The sequence below is a fragment of the Sapajus apella genome, unplaced genomic scaffold (genome assembly GCF_009761245.1).
Source record: "Sapajus apella isolate SASKATOON/1434 unplaced genomic scaffold, GSC_monkey_1.0 scaffold71, whole genome shotgun sequence".
Lineage (NCBI taxonomy): Eukaryota > Metazoa > Chordata > Mammalia > Primates > Cebidae > Sapajus > Sapajus apella.
Genome location: NW_022437011.1, coordinates 699,050 through 716,255, shown reverse-complemented (window position 1 = coordinate 716,255; position 17,206 = coordinate 699,050). Strand labels below are relative to the sequence as shown.

Below are 17,206 nucleotides of genomic sequence, written 5' to 3'. Positions count from 1 at the left end.
TGGGCGGATCACAAGGTCAGGAGATAGAGACCAGCCTGGCCAACACGGTCACACCCCATCTCTACTAAAGATACAAAAAATCAGCTGGGCATAGTGGTACATGCCTGTAATCCCAGCTACTTGGGAGGCTAAGGCAGGAGAATCCCTTGAACCCGGGAGGCGGAGGTTGCAGTAAACCGAGATTTCACCATTGCACTCTAGCCTGGCAACAGAGAAAGACTCTGTCTAAAAAAAAATAAGGAACTTGATATCCTGAACTCAGTCAAGCATTCAGCTGCAGAGCCAGCACCCTGGACTCTTCTTCCCAGTCTGTCTCCCACCCTCACCTGTTCTTCACTTCCTGAAGGGAAGAGACAAAACTTAAGCCACTTCCCTCCCCATCAGGGCTGGGGGAGGAAGAAGCTTCTTCCTAAATGAAGACAAAGGGCAAGGCTTAAGGGACACTAGAGAATCTTTGTCCTTTTTTCTCATTCATTCGTTCATTATTCGTTATTCAACTATTTATCAAGTACTCTCTATGTGCCTGATATTTTCCCAGGGACTGAGGTTACAGGAGAGAAAGTAGGACAGACATGGTCTCTGACCTCATGTCACTTACATTCTAGTTGGGAGGAACATATGATAGGCCATAAACAGGTAGATTTAAAAAATGAATGAGATCATTTAAAATCACAAAAAGCAATAACAGAATAATGAAGCAAAGTGATGGGGTAGGGAAGCTTCCTCTGTCTATTGTCCTTAGGACAAAGTCCAAAGCTGGAAAGGCTCCTCTCCACCTGCCCTTCTTTGCTTCTCCAGCCTTATCTCCTGTCACTTTTTACCTTGGACTTTCCATTTCAGCCACACAGGACGTGGAGTATCAAGGCTGGAAGACGCCGACCAGCCTTCGATCCAGTGGTTCCCTCAGCCCCAATCACTCTTTCTCTTTGTCCCTACCTCTTCCCCTTTTTCTCTCTCACCCAACTAACCCCTTCTGCCCTTTCCCAGCTTACTCATCACTCCTACTGGAAACTGGTCCTGCTCATCTGGGTTAGGAATTCCTCTGTGCCACCTTCCCAATGACAGCATCCATCACCTGTGCAGCTGTGTTAGTTGGCTGTTGTCCCCTTGCCAGACTGTAAGTGCCTCGAGGGCAGGAGTCCTGTCTTATTCACTCTGAATCCTGAATCCTCAGCAGTTGGCACAGTGCATAGCACATAGTAGGTGCTTAAAGAACAACTGTGGAATTAACTGACACTAAGTTTAGTACATTTAAGAGCTCAGCAAAGAGCTGGGCGCGGTGGCTCACGTCTGTAATCCCAGCACTTTGGAAGGCCGGAGGTGGGCGGATCACCTGAGGTCAGGAGTTCAAAACTAGCCTGGCCAACATAGTGAAACCCCGTCTCTACTAAAAATACAAAAAAATTAGCTAAGCATGTTGGCAGGTACCTGTAATCCCCACTACTCAGGAGTTGGAGGCAGAAGAATCGCTTGAACCTGGGAGGTGGAGGTTGCAGTGAGCCAAGATTATGCCATTGTACTCCAGCCTGGGCAACAAGAGCAAAACGCTGTCAAAAAAAAAAAAAAATAGGCTCATCAATAGGAGACGAAGGCACCTACAAGACAAGACATGGCTTTGGAGACAAAGAATAAATTGGAAGGAAAAGAATATAACAATTCCTCAGTCCTTTCTGGAGTCCACATTCTAGTGACTTTCAGCTCCACCTCTATCGGGCCTCCTACAAGGCTTCCCGGGCAGACTGAGCACAAATTATTGACCTCCATTCAACAACTGGGGAAGGTCATGCCTCAGAGAGGTGAACTTACTTCAGCTGAAGTTACCCAGCCAGGTGGTGGCAAAGTGTGTCCGAAGAAAGTTAGAGACAGAGACATCAGATCCAAGCCCTCCCTCTTGCAGGGGATGGGGTGGGGGTGGCAATCTGCAGACTCTGAACTAAGTGTTGTAGCTCATTTCAAACTCAGAATAACCATTTGAGGTAAACGGCCATAGCCACCAAAAAAGGTAGACACATGATTTGCCCATGGTCTACCCTTCCCCTCTAACCCGACTGCTCCTGGGCAGGCTGTGCAGTTTGTACCAGCCCCACTCCAAGCATGCAATAGCCACACATCCCTATGGCCTGCTGGCTATATTGGCTTAGAGGTTAATGGCAAGGGCTCTGCAGATAGTACATGCAAAAGCTAAAGATACTCCACCTGGGATGCTGATTCACCATGTTGATTTCTGATTAACCCCAGTTCCAGCAAGGCCTCTAAGATTTTAAGTTTATCTAGTGTTCCTTATGTGAGAGCATGTCCTTACCATAAATATTCCCCCTAGGTCAAAGCAACCTTAATATTATCACACTTCAGTCGTCCTACACATCCTTTAAATAGGGAAATCCCCCTTGCCCTATGCTTGACAAGCCCCGGGCTGAGGAGGGGTAACAGCTCAGGGATCCACTATCTCACTTCACAGTCACCTAAGGCTATGGCTTCTCTGTGTAAGTCCCTAATAACTGTTTCTTTCTGCGACATTGGGCATGTCAGCTTCTTTCTTCAGTTTCTCAACCTCCTCTGACTTTGGTGGCGGAGGGGTAGGTTTACAGAGACCTACTCACAGCAGAACAGTATGTGTGGGTCAGAATCCTGGTTCTGTCACTTACCAACTGCATAACCTTAAGCAAAGTTACTTAACCTCTCTGTGTATTAGTTTCTTTATTTGAAAATGGGGCTAATAATGTTAGCTACCTCATGAGGTTGCAGAGATTAATTAATGTAAGGCAGTACCTGGTATGGATAGGATATTGAGTGAATGCTGGCTGCTACTCTTTATGCTGAAGCTTGGTCCTTTGAAATCAACTTGCCCAACACCTTGCTCCATAAATGAGGAAACTGCAGCCCAGAGTCTGGAAGGCACTAGTTTCACTAGCAAAGACTACAGCCACCCACCTCTCCTCTTGATGAACTCCCTGTCTTCTGGCTGGCCCTGAGATCGAATGTGCCAATTATTTAGGAAACTGGCAGCTGCAGGGCCCTACCTAGGTTATGCAATTTCTTCTTGACTGCAGAGCAAGGGCAACTGTTTGAAGTTGGCACTGAAGTGACGAAGGCTGGCCCTCACTTCTGCTTCCACCTAGGCTCATCGGTTGGAGTGGCTGATTCCATCTTTGAGTCCAGAACCTGAAGCGTTTACTCAGCAATAATAGGGCTGGCTTTCATTGTTAACTTTTTACAATCCTTTGAGTTTATTAACTTGTGTTCTATCATCCTTGAAGACACAATACATCAGCACTTTTTTAAAAACTTCCTTTTGAGTCATCTTTGGTCTCTGCTCACCTACCAAATGGGTAAGTAGGAGCTCTCTGTAGAGGTCTCTAACAAATAGGATAAAGAGGTTCCGAGTGCTCACTTGTCTGGGATGCAGAAGACAGGTTCTCAGACTGGAAGCAAAACTAGCTTATGATTCCTCTATAGCTTCTCTTTCCATCCCTTCCTTCCCATATTACCCAGTGCAAATCGTCTACTCTCCTCTGACAAGCCTACTCAGCATAACCCACACGTCTTGAATCTTACTAGAAGATGAAATCAGACCAGTCTTGCGGGCTCTACGTTGTTAGAACATGCTGACTTGAAGCTTTCCTTAATCTACAAGCCAAATAGTGTTTCATTTGACATTAATTTATTTGATAGGTATGTATCAAGCCACTACTATGTATTAAGCTCTGTGCTGGTGCTGGTGTCTTTTTGGATCTTATAATTTAGTGCAGAAAACAAACAAGAAATGATGATAAAGTACAACAAAGGGTTGATGTAGAAAATGTCAAATACTCTAGGAACTATAGAAAACCAAGGGACCACCGTGAAACTCCTTCCTGAAGACATGACATTAGTGGGACATGAAAAATGAGTGGGCTAGAACCAGTTAAAGGGAGACAACCTCTGTTCCAAGCAGAGGGAACAGGAGAGGTGAAACCTGGAGGTGAGGGAGAATGGCAGACTGCAAGAACTGAAAAATATCCGGACAGTGGAGGCAGAGAGAATATGGAGAGCGTGGCAAAAGATGAAGAAGCAGATGGATTTCGAGGGCATTGTCTGAAGTGCTAAGGAATTTGGACTTTAACCTGAGGGCAATCAGAGCAGCCTGTGGAGAACAATATCTTTCAAAACATAGGGTCTCTGAGAAGGAGTCAACCGAATGTATTTAAAAGGTTGTTGATGAAAAGATTGGGAAGTATTGTTTCATTCTCATTGTTTTCATTGTCATGCTCTTTGTGCCAATGGTTAGACCTCCTTTGAAGCTGACTGCAGCATGAAGGCCCTTCTTAATGGCAGGGCAGCCTCCCCCAGCCTCCCTACCGCACTGTGCAGGTCATCAGTTTTGTACGACTCAGGCTTTCACTATACCCTTAGGAATTAAGAATGAATGAAAAACGAAGAGCCACAGACACCACCACTGAGAGACTGTCAAAGACCCTTGTTTAATAGGTGGGCAATTGAGATCAGAGAAGGAAAGTGACTTTATTACTTTCCACAGCAATCCAGCGGTAGCATCTCAGGTCTCTGGCTCCTTCTCGTCTCCCCCAAAGAAACAGACCACCAAAGCTGGGACTAAGGTGAGACAAGTAAGATACACAGGGTACAAAGCATAGAGAGATGCCCACTGCCAGGTGACAGCCTGCACTTGCGTGACCCTAGGTGCCTTCCCTTCCCTCACCCTGGTGGTCTCTGCTGGAAACACATTTGAGGGCAGGGACTTTAGCTTCTAGACAGCTCTTTAGCATCTCTCATGGTGTTAACATGTTGCTAGGGTCCTATTTTGAGGGTCACTAGATGCCTACTGATGCTAATGAACAATGGATTTCTGACAAACTGATGCGTACACAGATGTTTGTCTTTGGGTAAATACGAACCTCAGAAGACAACAGAACAACATGAAGAGGGCCTGAGATTGAGATTCTGGTCCCCTCCCTGCCATCAGTTGGCTATGGGAACTTGGGTAAATTGCTCCTCATCTCTAGGCTTCAGTGAAATGAGGTGGTTGAACAAAACATATTGAGCACATACTGTGTGCCAGCCATTGTTCGTATGCTCCCAGGCTTTAACTCATCTAAAGACCTGGCCTCTGAGGTTCCTTCAACTTCAACAGCTGTGGTTTGAGGTGAGAAGACTTTGCAGAGAATGTAAAACTTGAGAGAAATCTTCCACATTCCCATGGGGATGTTAATAGCTTTACTCATAGTAAAAGCATGTTTTCTCAAGGCATTTCTTGGTCAGAAGAAAGTTCAAGAAGGCACTTAATCCTAGGATTCACACTACCAAGCCTACAGCCAGGCCAACTGCCTCACAATAACCTTTAGAACATGTCTGAAGGCAGATTCTCAGCTTCTGCCCTTAGAGATTCTAATGCAGTGATTTCAAAGTGGGGTCCAGGAATCTGTATTAAAGGCTTCCCAGTTGACTCTGGTGGCCAGATTTGAGACTGATTCCAACACATTCCCCAGCTGTGGACAGGATCATACTTAGACAGCCCAGCCCTAGAACTGTCTGGCTTGATCATAAGTGTTCCAAGCAGATTTTTTAAAAAATGTGATGAATAATTAACTCAGCAAATATTTAACATCTGTTGTGTGCTAGGCCCTGTGCCATTTGGTGATTATGGGCCCTCTTCTCAAAGGACCCCTGGTCTCAGTCTGCCACTTAGTTTAGAAACGAGTCATCTAGCCAGAGTCAGAAGGGCATTAGAGATCACTAACCAATCCCATCATTACATAGCTGGGGAAACTGAGGCCCAGAGAGGGAATGCGACATGTTAAAGACTACACAGGGAGCAAATTTATTTTCTGCTTCCAAACAAGGTGGTTTGGCCACAGATAGGCCAAGAAGAATACGGACAAGGCTAGCTGGGTTTCCCACTCAGTCTGTTACTATTAGGCTATTCCCTTTTTGTCCAATCACATTTCTGCGCATTTCCATGCCCTTCATAGAATCCAAGCCTAAAGACAGGCAGTTTTCCTTGAGTCTTTGGGTCTTCATTTCTGAAGATTCTCATGTCTAAATAACTCTGTTTGGCTTTTCTGTTGCTAACCGGTATTTTGCTACAGGCATGTCAGCTGTGACCCTGGCGATGGGGAGGAAAGGCACCACACCTTCTCTGTCCCTACGGTCCCAGTGCCCTACCCAGAATGGGGTTTTCGAAATCCCAGGACACCCACTCTTTGTTTCTTAAACACTAAACCTACATATAGTTAGTGTTTCTGGAAATTTAACTTCAGATCTTGCTGAAATTTTAAACTCTCAACTTCCAGAGGACCATCGCGAGGTGTTTTTAAAAGCCACTGTAGGAGCAGGAAATGCTTCCCAGAATCGAGCCTTCCATCAGTTGTTGGGTGCTACTATCCCCCTTCCCCTGGTTATAATGTAGACCCCTGTGCCCGCCTTCATTCGCACTTTGGAGTCCAAAGAGGAAGGGACCGCCTCCCACGTCCACAGGGACCTGACTTCCACCTCTGCCCAGACTTGTTTATGTCAGTGTCGCCCCGGGCCGGGGAGGGGGAGCGGAGGGCAAGTCGTGCCCGCCCCTGAAATCCCAGCCGCCCAGCGATTGGCTGCAAAGGCCCAGGCCTGGCCGCGGATTGGTCACACCCGGGGGCTTGAAAGGTGTCTGGGAGCGCCGTACACCTCAGACGGACGGGGGCCGGGGATCAGGCAGCGGCTCAGGCGACCCTGAGCTCGCTCCCAGCCCGCCATGGCCCGGCTGCTGCAGGCGTCCTGCCTGCTCTCCCTGCTCCTGGCCGGCTTCGTCCCGCAGAGCCGGGGACAAGTGAAGTCGAAGGTGAGTGAGCCTCCGGGCCGGGGGCCAGGAGAACAGATCTAGCCCCTGGGTGTCCAGCGCTCAGTGCAATGCACCCCTCTTCTCAGGCTCCCCGCCAGGTGCGAGGGACGCCCTGAACCCCCGTGGCCGCCCCTCCGCCGCCGCAACCCCACCCCCGACCGTCGTCGTCTACAGTTCCATTTGTTGAAGAGCCGAGACCGGGTGCTTCAAGTGGGTGGAATGACTTGGGGAGGAAGGTCTCTCACTGCGAGCTCGCCCTTTCTCCCCACTGCCACCTCAGGGGTCGCCTTGCTACACCTCTGTCACCTCCGTGCTTGAGCCGCTCCCCTTCAATAGGGCCTGAGAGGGAGGGCGTCACAGAAAAAAATGCCTGGCGTCTGGGTGGGCTGTGGAAGTTCCCAGGGAGACAGACAGGGAGAAAGGGGAGAGGCAGCTGGGTGGTCCTGGTCTTTAAACACTGGTGTGGGGGCTCTTCTAGCCCAAGAATGATACAGGCCACTTGGATTTAGGGCGTTGGTGGAAGAGGCAGAGATCTGTGCTAGAAAGTGCTCTGGAGTGACAGTGCAGAACACCCAGGACCCTGAGTCCTCACCTGTTCCTGGACCCCCGTTTATCCACCTGCAGTGGGGGAGCTTGGGGGTGGGAGTCCAGGGGCACAGTGAAGCTGAGGGCTTCAGACAGAATGTTTGGAGAAGCTGAAAAGCCACACGCTATTCTCTGAAATTTCCTGCTGTGGGGCAGCCTCACTTCCCAGGACCCACCATCCTCCTTAGCCTGAGGAAACCTGGTAGAAAGCTGGGGACTGCAAATTCAGGAGAGGTAGAATTCTCCGGAGCCTCAGTCTATTTCCAGCAGGTGTGTGGCCCATACCTGGAGTGGGGATACTGAGGCCAGGAGTGGCATGACCCAGCATGCTTATCTCCTTGGACAGGATAGGATGTATTGGGTGGGCTCTGTAGACCTCTCCTCTTCCCAGGGAGTGGGAGTGGGTGGGGAAGGAGGCAGAAGCCAGGTGTAGGGGTAGACTCAAAGAGAGCGATTTCTGTCTCTAGCTCACACACATTTGCAAGCTCTGAGCTTGTTTCTAAAATCCTCTGGGTCTTCACTTTAATTAAGATCTTATGAGTCTAGGATTTCGTTTCCTATCCACTTCTCAGGAAGCCCATTGCAAGCCCTGGGTTCCTTCCATGTCACTCACCCCCTTTCTGTCCTCAGCCTAAATCCCATTAATCAGCCTCCTTGGAGTCAGTCTACATGTATGCGAAGCCACTTCATCCAAGTCCCCTCCTTTTTAATCCATCCCTGTTCATAATCCCCAACCCAGAAGGCATTTTCCAGATCAGGAATGGGGTCGATTTTCAAGATTGAGGTTGCGGGTGGGGCATAGACAGGCCAGCATCATGGAGTCAGTCCCAACCTCTCAGTTTTGAGAGAGTCAAAGAAGGTACAATTGGGCCCTGCCTCAAGAAGGCTAGTGGTGAGAACGTGGACTCCATGAATAACTCATCGTAGCTATGTGTTCTCTGTAGAACTCTGAGGGACATGGGGGGATAAATGGACTCAGAGAGAATAGGATGGGTATGTTCTAAGAAAGTTTTAGGGTGAGGTATGATCATATCACACGCAATCAGCCAGGACTTACTGGCTAATGAAAGCCTGGGCATACCCATCTCTGCTCCCAAGTTCTTTGAGTTGAGATGTCTTAGCTCTGGGTTAGGACCCAACCACTCACCTCACCCCCAACCCCAGAGTAAAGGGATAGGGTTAGGGGGGTATGTGGAGAATGCAATGGACAAAAGGTGACTCAGCCCCAGAGAGGTGTTTGCCTCCTCCCAATTCAAAGGGAGGGGCTAGGGAACAAATGGGGTCCTCCTTTCTGGCAGCATCCCCTCCCCAGTTCAGCTTCAGGCTGCCCAGGCTCCTTGTCCTTGCTCTACAAAAGGACTGCAGAAGCTGGAAAGAGTGACAGCTGGTGATATGCATGGGATCCTAGTAACCGCTGGTTTCTAGGTGACTAAACCTGGCAGAGAGAATCATGGAACCACACGCTGACAGAGGGAAAGGGCCCTTAAGACAGCCCTGAACCTGACTCCATCTTACAATGGAGGCGTCGGAGCCCCAGGAAAGGGGGTCACGTGGCATCAGAGACACAGCAAAGCCCAGCACTCAGGTCCCCTGCCTCCCAGACCACTTCTCACAGCATCATGTTGATAGGAGTGATAAGGTAGAGGAGAAAGACACAAGACCGCAGACCCAGCCAGCCAGAGTCCTGGCTGAGTCCCCTGATCCAACTCTCAAGACATGGGAACCCTCCTATCTTGTCCAGCTCTGGGAGGACTGAGGCACCATCCTGGCCTCTCACCTTTATGTCCTCCAGCCACTGTTTCAGGTGCAGTGCTCTGGGATTCCATGTGCCCAGAGGAGGGAAGGGGGCTCATGGAGGACTGAGTTGCAGTGATTAGTGGTGAGCACAGGTGTGCCTTCTCTACCCACAGCCCACCTTCTGACCCCCACTATCCCTTGAATGGGATTTCATTCCAAGAGACTCCATGCCTGTTTTGCTCTGCCAATAGACTCTCACAACTGTTTGGGGCGGCAGCATGCTTATCTCCCTGGACAGCATATGCCCAGACGGTGAAAGTGTCTTGCTCAGGGCCACTTAGCCAGCAAAATATAGAACCTAATGAAATAGAGTTCTCCTTGCCACACCCCCAACCTGAAACTGTGCCCAGAAGCTGGTCCTTCTGTTTACAGGATCCCATTATTTGGACAATCTGTCATCTTTTTTTTTGCTTCCATGTCTCAGAGTTCATTTTTGGATCAGGGCAGAGTTAAAAAAGTGGAGAGGCTATGGAGATGCCTGGCTTTCTAGCCACTAGACCTTTGTGGCTGTCTAGGTTGTATTTGTTGTGCCCCACCTTGTCTGCATTTTAAGGTGGAACTGGCCGTGGCTGGGAATAAGAAGGTCCAGGGACAGGAGGAATGTTGCCTCAAATACCCACCAAAAGTCACAGGGTGTGGAATATAAGACTCGTGTAAAGCAGGAAGTTTGTACCCAGAGCCAAGAAGAGAGCTTGCAGCTGCCAGGGAATGGCCTGGTGGAGGAAGCACAGCCCCGCCCGGCTCAGCAGGCCTGCTTCAGGACACAGCCAGCTCTTGTGCACCCTGCTGGGGCCAGGCCCTGCCAGCATGGGTCACTCCCTTCACCTGGTTAGGCCCAGGTACCGAGTTCTCCAGAATTGAGGGGAAGAGAGGGTGTGAATTTGCCTCTCTTAACTCCAGCCACCTGTCTCTGCCCTCTCCTGGTCTATAATGCTACTTTGCATTCCATTTTTTATTGTCTGCCCACCTCTCAAAGGCTATCAGGGCCACAAAGGACCTTAAAGACTACCCTGTACAATGATTTCAAGGTTTTTCCTTTCCCATCACAACAAGCCCACCTGCCGAATTGTGTCAATGATGCAATGACATCCTTTCAAGAGTAGTCTCAGTCTTGTTGTTTGTGTCAGGGATGAGGTAGGGGCAGAGTAAGCTCATAGGCGATATCCTACTAGCCAGCAGTGACCTCATTCCCCCCTCCCCCACTGATCATGATCCTATCAAGCCATCATGGTTGACCTGGTTGAAGAGCTGATTCAGTTCAAGGTTCTTATTTTATAAATGAGGAAACTCAGGTCCGAAGAAAAGAAAGGGCCAGTCCAAGACCACACAGGGAGTTAATGGCAGAGGGACATGGAGCCCGGGTCTCCCAGCCCACGGTCCATTGCCCTCTGCCCCTCCTTGTCCTGGAGGCTGATGTGAGCAGCAGCTGGGGAGGGAGGAAGGCATAAGGGTCGTCACCAACCTGCTCACAGACACAGAACATTCACACGTGCAGGTACTGCTGCTTTTCCCTACCTCACCACAGGCCTTTCCCCCACGCCTGCTTCCCTGTTTGGTAACAACAGCCTCATCTTTCCAGTCCTCCAGATTGGGAGCCCCCAAATCGCCATGTCCATACTGCCTCTTCCTTCTTTCCGTTCAGTTTTTCCTTCACACTGGCCTAGCCCAGGCTCTCATCCTCACTTGCCTGGATTATTGCCACAGCCATCCTACCCGTCTCCATCAGCCCCTCCAGGAACCCAGCTATCAGCTTTAGGGTAGTCTCTCTCAGCGCTCCATAAATGTTCTGGAGTTGACATGTGATGTGGAGTAATTTGCAAAAGAAGCCATTCTCCAGGGTTCCGTAGCACTCACTTATTAAGTGCTTAATCGTAATAAGTACTTATTAGGCACTTAATATTAATAAATGCTTATTAGGCACTTAAGTGCCTAATAAGCACTCATTAAGTGCTTTCAGAATCATTAGGAATTAGGAATACATAAGGAATTAGGAGACCTCAGTGCTAGTCCAGTTCCAATTCTTGGTGATGATTTTGAGATTCTTGCTGAGAACGTCACTCGCTCTGTTGGGATCTTTCATTATTTTGAAAATGGAGATGTCCGAGTTCCCTTCCAGCTCTACCTGCTCCTCCTATGGCCTTTCTGTGTTCCAGGTGGACTGCCATGGTGGCATGAGCGGCACCATTTATGAGTACGGAGCCCTCACCATCAGTGGGGAGGAGTACATCCCCTTCAAGCAGTTTGCTGGCAAATACGTCCTCTTTGTCAACGTAGCCAGCTACTGAGGCCTGACGGGCCAGTACATTGGTAAGAGCCCACCCTTCCTCCCTGCTTTATTTGGGGCTGTACGGCATATTTCAATCACAGACGCTTTTCTGGTGCATGGCGGGTCGAGGGGAGGGTGGTAGCAATCATGAGAGTCCAAGTGCCTTTTCCCAGCTCCACTGTGCTCCACAGTTTTGTGAAGATGATGAGATAAGCTTGAGGTCTGATTGCCTCTGGACCTTTTCTAGGAGATTCCCCACATACTTCATCTCCGGGCACCTCAGCCACCCTAAAGGCAGAGGGATGGTTTGTGCTTAGAGCTCCTTTTGGATGGAGCACGAGATGGTAACTGGAGCTCCATCTTGCTGAGAATGTCTCATCTTCCCTCCGCCCCGTCTGCTTTGCCGCTTCTCTTGGCAGATCTCTGGAAAGCAGGCAACTGCCTCGAGGCCCCAGAGTGTATGCGTAGTGTAGCAGGATGAAGGGGAAGGCTATACTTCTAATCCTCACTCTAAAATAAACTTTGAAGATGATCTAGTTTGGCCTTCCCCTCTTCTCAGTTTACAGATAGGAAACCAAGGCTCAGAGTGGAGACGCAACTTAAGCAGGGTCACAAAGCTGTTAGTGGCAGAATGGGGCATTTGGCCCAGGTTTCATGATCCCCTGATATGCTTACTTCTTTCTCCCTAGCTGTAGTAGAGCGCAGAGGCTGAGGGAACAGGCAGCCAAAGGCATGTGAGTGCACCCAGGGGAAAACGCTTTGGTGCTGAGCAGTCTGCTGGCAGGGGTCAGGGAGGCAAGGGCAATCTGGCCCTCCATGCTCTGCCTGTCAATCACAGGCAAATTCCTGGAAGTGAAAGGACAGCGGGGCGCATGGGCCAGTGGCCATGAGTGCTGTGTCTGGAATGCGTCTCTGTAGCCTTGAAACAGAACAGAGTGCATTTGGGCAAGAGATGGGGCAGGTGCTACTGCAAGAGAGGCCAGGGGACACTGAAGAAACTGGGGACCTGGGCCAGGCCCTCATCAGTGTTCCTAATTTGCCAAAGATTACGGGAAAATTGTAATCCCACCCAGCCTCAAAGAAGTTCTCTGCCTTCTATCCAGGGTTGGATAGTTCTTGCTCCAGGAAACTCAATCCTGAGGGCCTTAAATGAGTGCTCCACCAACTGGCCCAGGTGGAGGGCCTTGGCAATTGGTAGGTGACTGACAGCTGATTTGGGGAAGGGTGTTATTTTTTCCCCCAAAACCTCTAATCCATCCAGATTAGAGTCAAGAGGATAGGACCTGAGTCCCAGCATTGCCATGAACTCACTTGTGATCTTGGGCAAGTCCCTCCCCTTCTTGGACCTCAGTAGTTTCAGCCGCACAGTAGGAGAGCCGGGGAGTGGTATGGATGAGACAGGGCTCCTCACCAGATACTCCCATGTCCGCTCTTTTTCTTTGGCCCAGAACTGAATGCACTACAGGAAGAGCTTGCACCATTTGGTCTGGTCGTTCTGGGCTTTCCCTGCAACCAATTTGGAAAACAGGAACCAGGAGAGAACTCGGAGATCCTCCCCAGCCTCAAGTGAGTGCTCACTCAGCATTCTAAGAAAGCTCCTTTCACAGAACCCACGTGTCTGGCATCAGCCCCAGTTCTTGGTGGACATTTATTAGCCACCAAGAACCACTCTCCTTTGGACAGGGACGACTGGTTGTGATGTACCTCCCAGGGGAGCACCGAGGTGGGGGGACACTGAGAAGGGACCAGGTGGGAAAAGAAGATTGAGGATTCATGTTATGCCTACCCCCCTGCAGTTCACTGGCTTCTGCTGCCCACCTTGGAATAAATCCAGACTCCCAACCCCTCCTCCCTGTTCTGTCCCTTCCTCTCATTTCTGAGGCCTGTGCCCATCTCCTTGGGACCCACCTAAGAACATTCCTCAACAGGTATGTCCGACCAGGTGGGGGCTTTGTCCCCAATTTCCAGCTGTTTGAGAAAGGGGATGTGAATGGAGAGAAAGAGCAGAAATTCTACACTTTCCTAAAGGTGAGTGAGCTGCCACCTGTTTTGGCAGAGGCTGCAGCCCCTCCTGGCTCCAGCCCACACTGTCAAGGTCCATGCCACCTCCCCTGCTCCTGGGCTCTTGGGGAATTTCTTGGTATCTATTGTTCCAGCCAGAGGGCTCTGCAGACGCTGCCTAGGGTCCCATCAGCCCATTTTACAGGAAAGGCCCAGGAGGAGGACCCAGAGTAACATGCTAAGGGTCTCACAATCTTCTAGAGCCACAGCTGATGCTGGCAGTCAGTCTTCTAGCTGTGTTCTCAGGGTCAGGCTGTTCTCCCACCCCAGGAAGGCCTGGGGAGGAAGAGGGTTTCCGGGGGGGCCCCAAGCAAGGTTGACACTCCTTTCATCCCTGCTCTAGAACTCCTGTCCTCCCACCTCGGAGCTCGTGGGTACATCTGACCGCCTCTTCTGGGAACCTATGAAGGTCCATGACATCCGCTGGAACTTTGAGAAGTTCCTGGTGGGGCCAGATGGTATACCCATTATGCGCTGGCACCACCGGACCACAGTCAGCAACGTTAAGATGGACATCCTGTTATACATGAGGCACCGGCAGGCAGCCCAGGAGGTCAAGAGGAAGTAACTGAAGCCCGTCTGATCCCATGTCCACCATGTAGGGGAGGGACTTTGTTCAGGAAGGAATCCGTGTCTCCAACCACACTATCTGTCCACCACAGACCCCTTTCCTATCACTCAAGGCCCCAGCCAGACACAAATGGATGCATACAGTTGTATGTCTATACTGCCAGGCATGTGGGTGTGGGTACATGTGGGTATTCACTTGCCTACAGGCATGCATGACTGTGTGTGTGTGTGTGCATGGGTGAACAGCCACATGCCTACCTGTATGTCTATCTGGGAATGTCTGTCCATCTCTGTGCCTGCAGCTGTGTGCTGTGTAGTGCTGGAGAATAACACCCCTTTCTCTCCAGTTCTCCATTCCAATGATAATAGTTCACTTACACCTAAACCCAAAGGAAAAACCAGCTCTAGGTCCAATTGTTCTGCTCCAATACCTCAACCTTGGAGCCAGCATCTCCCACTGCCTCCAAATATTAGTAACTACCACTGACATCCCCAGAAGTTTCTGGGTCTACCACACTGCCCAAACCCCCCTCCTCCTTCCTGAAGGGCCCTCCCAAGGCTACATCCCCACCCCACAGTTCTCCCTGAGATCAGCCAAGGCAGATGTGAGAGCGAGGGCCATGTACCCATGTCAGGGGTGGCATCTTCATGAGGGAGGGGCCCAAAGCCCTTGTGGGCGGGCCTCCCCTGAGCCTGTCTAAGGGGCCAGCCCTTAGTGCATTCAGGTTAAGCCCCTGGGCAGGGATGCCACCTCTGTTCCTTCAGAGGACATGCCATCTCCCCTCACTGGTCCATTGGCATGAGACTCACCCCACCTGCCCAGTAAAAGCCTTTCTGCAGCAGCTGAGCCTATGTGTGTGGTGCTTCTTCACTGGTGGCCACTCCCGCCTGGGGGGGGAGTGAGGAGAAGGTGGGGCAGGGTAAACTGCGGAGGATGAGAAAAGAACAAAAACAACAAAAACACTTTTTACAGTGGGTGCCAAAGTATTTGCGGTTTTTGCCATATGGCAAAATCCAAAGCTACATCCCCACCCCACAGTTCTCCCTGTGATCGGCCAAGGCAGATGTGAGAGCGAGGACCACGTAGCCCACGTCAGAGGTGGTGTCTTCATGAGGGAATCCCCTCCCCGCCACCATCAAAAAGGGGCAAAAACCACATTTACTTTTGCAACAACCTAATAGCTATGTGCAGTGGCGCAGCCCTGTAGCCCCAGCTACTTGGGAAAGCTGATGTGGGAGGCTCCCTTGACAAGCCCAGGAGTTTGAGGCTATGATGTGCCGTGATTGAGTCTGTGAGTAACCACTGTACTCCAGCCTGGGCAACAGAGTGAGACTGTCTCTTAAAAAAGAAAAAAAATGAGAAATTAGAGAATGCTTTGCTTTGGGTTGCTGCTTTTTGGCTTCCACCTTGGCCCACTCTGCTTCTCCACTCAGCATTTGGAGTTTATAAAACCAGTTCTTACCTACTGTCATTCCCTCCCACAGTTCTCCAACTCAGCTAAGGTTAAGACGAGGTGTTTTGTTTGACGGATGAGGAAACTGAGGCTCACAGAAGGGCCAGGCCTTGCCCCAGGTCTCCTGATGAGTGAGGGGTAGGACCAGAGTTTAAACCCAAGTCCCCTGAGTCCTGGCCTGCCCTACCCTCAGGGAGGCCCTGATATGTCACCATTACCCAAGAGTAACAGTGACCCTCTCAGGGAAAGGGGGGAAAGGGGAATAGAAGGAAGGACCAGGAAAGCAGGGGGTTGACAGAGGAACATTAGGGCATAAAAGAACACAAGTCACAGAATGTTGATCTTCAACTTGGATTTATGTCCATGATTCGTGCAAATAGCTATCCAGGAATGGACAGCCACCCTAATCCGGGCTTCTGGCACCACAGGCCTCCAGCTGCAGGGTCAAGGGTCTGAACCTCAGGGCCTGCAGCTTCAGGCTGGAGCCCCTCAGCAGACGTGGCTGGCATGGCCTTCTCCCATCTGTGATGGCTTCAGCGAGGCTACTGTGCGTGGAGGTGGCGAGGGCCCCAGAGTCAGAACATCCGTCGTTCTCTTCTGCTCCGGAGACAATCCCACACTTCCCACAGCTCCTCACAGAGGGGTAGGGCTGTGCGTGCGACAGGTCCTGCTACAGAGCTTGAAGCAAAAAAATAAACATACACACAAATTGGTCATGGCACCCAGAGGGCCTGAAGCCACTTCTGTGATGTTGTGAAGGAAGGGGGTCTTGGCCGCCCCCCACTCTTAGGATTGCTGCTCCTGGAGGCTTCTGCAGCGGATGGCAGGTCAGAGCTGGATGAGGTCTCTCTTCACTCAGCAGCAGGGTAGTGAGTTTTTCCCAGTCACTCCCCGCAGAGTGCAAATGAAAGCCTTCTGGGCAGAGCCTCCCTAGTCTTGTAAACAGCTCAGTTCAGGGACTGGGGTACAAGCTGGCCACCCATCTCGGCCTCTCATCCAGTTGAGGCTCTGGCCACACTGTGCATGTGACTTCTAGTTTTTCGGCAATCTGAGGTCAGCTGGCTCTGCAAGATGAAGGTGGAGCCAAATGACACAATCTGGTCTCACTGAGGCCCCTCACGGTCATTTTTTGCAGACTCTAAATAAACAAAAATTTTGAGGACTTCATGATTATGTGATAGACTGAGTTTCAAAGTCTCTTATAGAATGCAATACAGGAACAGTGAAAATAACAGCTAGGGTTCCTGGGTGCTACCAAGTGCCAGGGCTAAATACCTTAGGTACACTGGTCATGTAATCTTCACCCAGCCCTACAAAGAAGGCAGATTATTATCCCACTGTAAAAGAGGGAACTGGGACACTAAGAGGTTTTAAAATGACTTGCCCGTAGTTCCAGGTCCAGGAAGCGGTGGTGCTAGGATTTGAACCCAATCGTGCTCCAGACCCTAGAAGTGGAGCAGTTCTGGGGAGGGAGCCCCTCCCATTGAGAGGTAGTTCCTCTACCACTCAAGGGGCTCCACTGAACTTGTAGGGATCTTCAGCGAACCACAGAAAATGACTGAGCAGTCCAATCCCTTCTTCCAATCACCAAATCCTCCAAACCATACTCCCTCCAAGGTCCCCTGGCCTGTACTCCCACACAGGGACACTCATTACCTC

At 50.3% G+C, this 17,206-nt stretch overlaps 2 protein-coding genes across 12 annotated transcripts in view; one reads left to right on the top strand and one right to left on the bottom strand.

Moving 5' to 3' along the window:
- Nucleotides 1–6,491: 6,491 nt before the first annotated feature.
- On the top strand, nucleotides 6,492–14,940 carry GPX3 (glutathione peroxidase 3). The gene is made up of 5 exons (XM_032250173.1): nucleotides 6,492–6,814; nucleotides 11,350–11,503; nucleotides 12,911–13,028; nucleotides 13,391–13,490; nucleotides 13,867–14,940. Exons 1-5 carry the CDS (start codon nucleotides 6,728–6,730, stop codon nucleotides 14,089–14,091), a joined length of 684 nt encoding a protein of 227 aa, XP_032106064.1. The 5' UTR covers nucleotides 6,492–6,727; the 3' UTR covers nucleotides 14,092–14,940.
- Nucleotides 14,941–15,884: 944 nt separating this feature from the next.
- TNIP1 (TNFAIP3 interacting protein 1) overlaps nucleotides 15,885–17,206 on the bottom strand; it is a 62,038-nt gene continuing 60,716 nt past the window's right edge. For 3 of the 11 annotated variants that reach the window (XM_032250166.1, XM_032250165.1, XM_032250171.1), the window contains one exon: nucleotides 15,889–16,685. In XM_032250166.1, the coding sequence (XP_032106057.1) occupies nucleotides 16,651–16,685 (35 nt within the window). In that variant the 3' untranslated portion in view covers nucleotides 15,889–16,650. Of the gene's footprint in view, nucleotides 16,686–17,206 lie in introns of all 11 variants that reach the window. The other 8 variants (XM_032250162.1, XM_032250169.1, XM_032250170.1 and 5 more) reach the window with 5 other exon arrangements.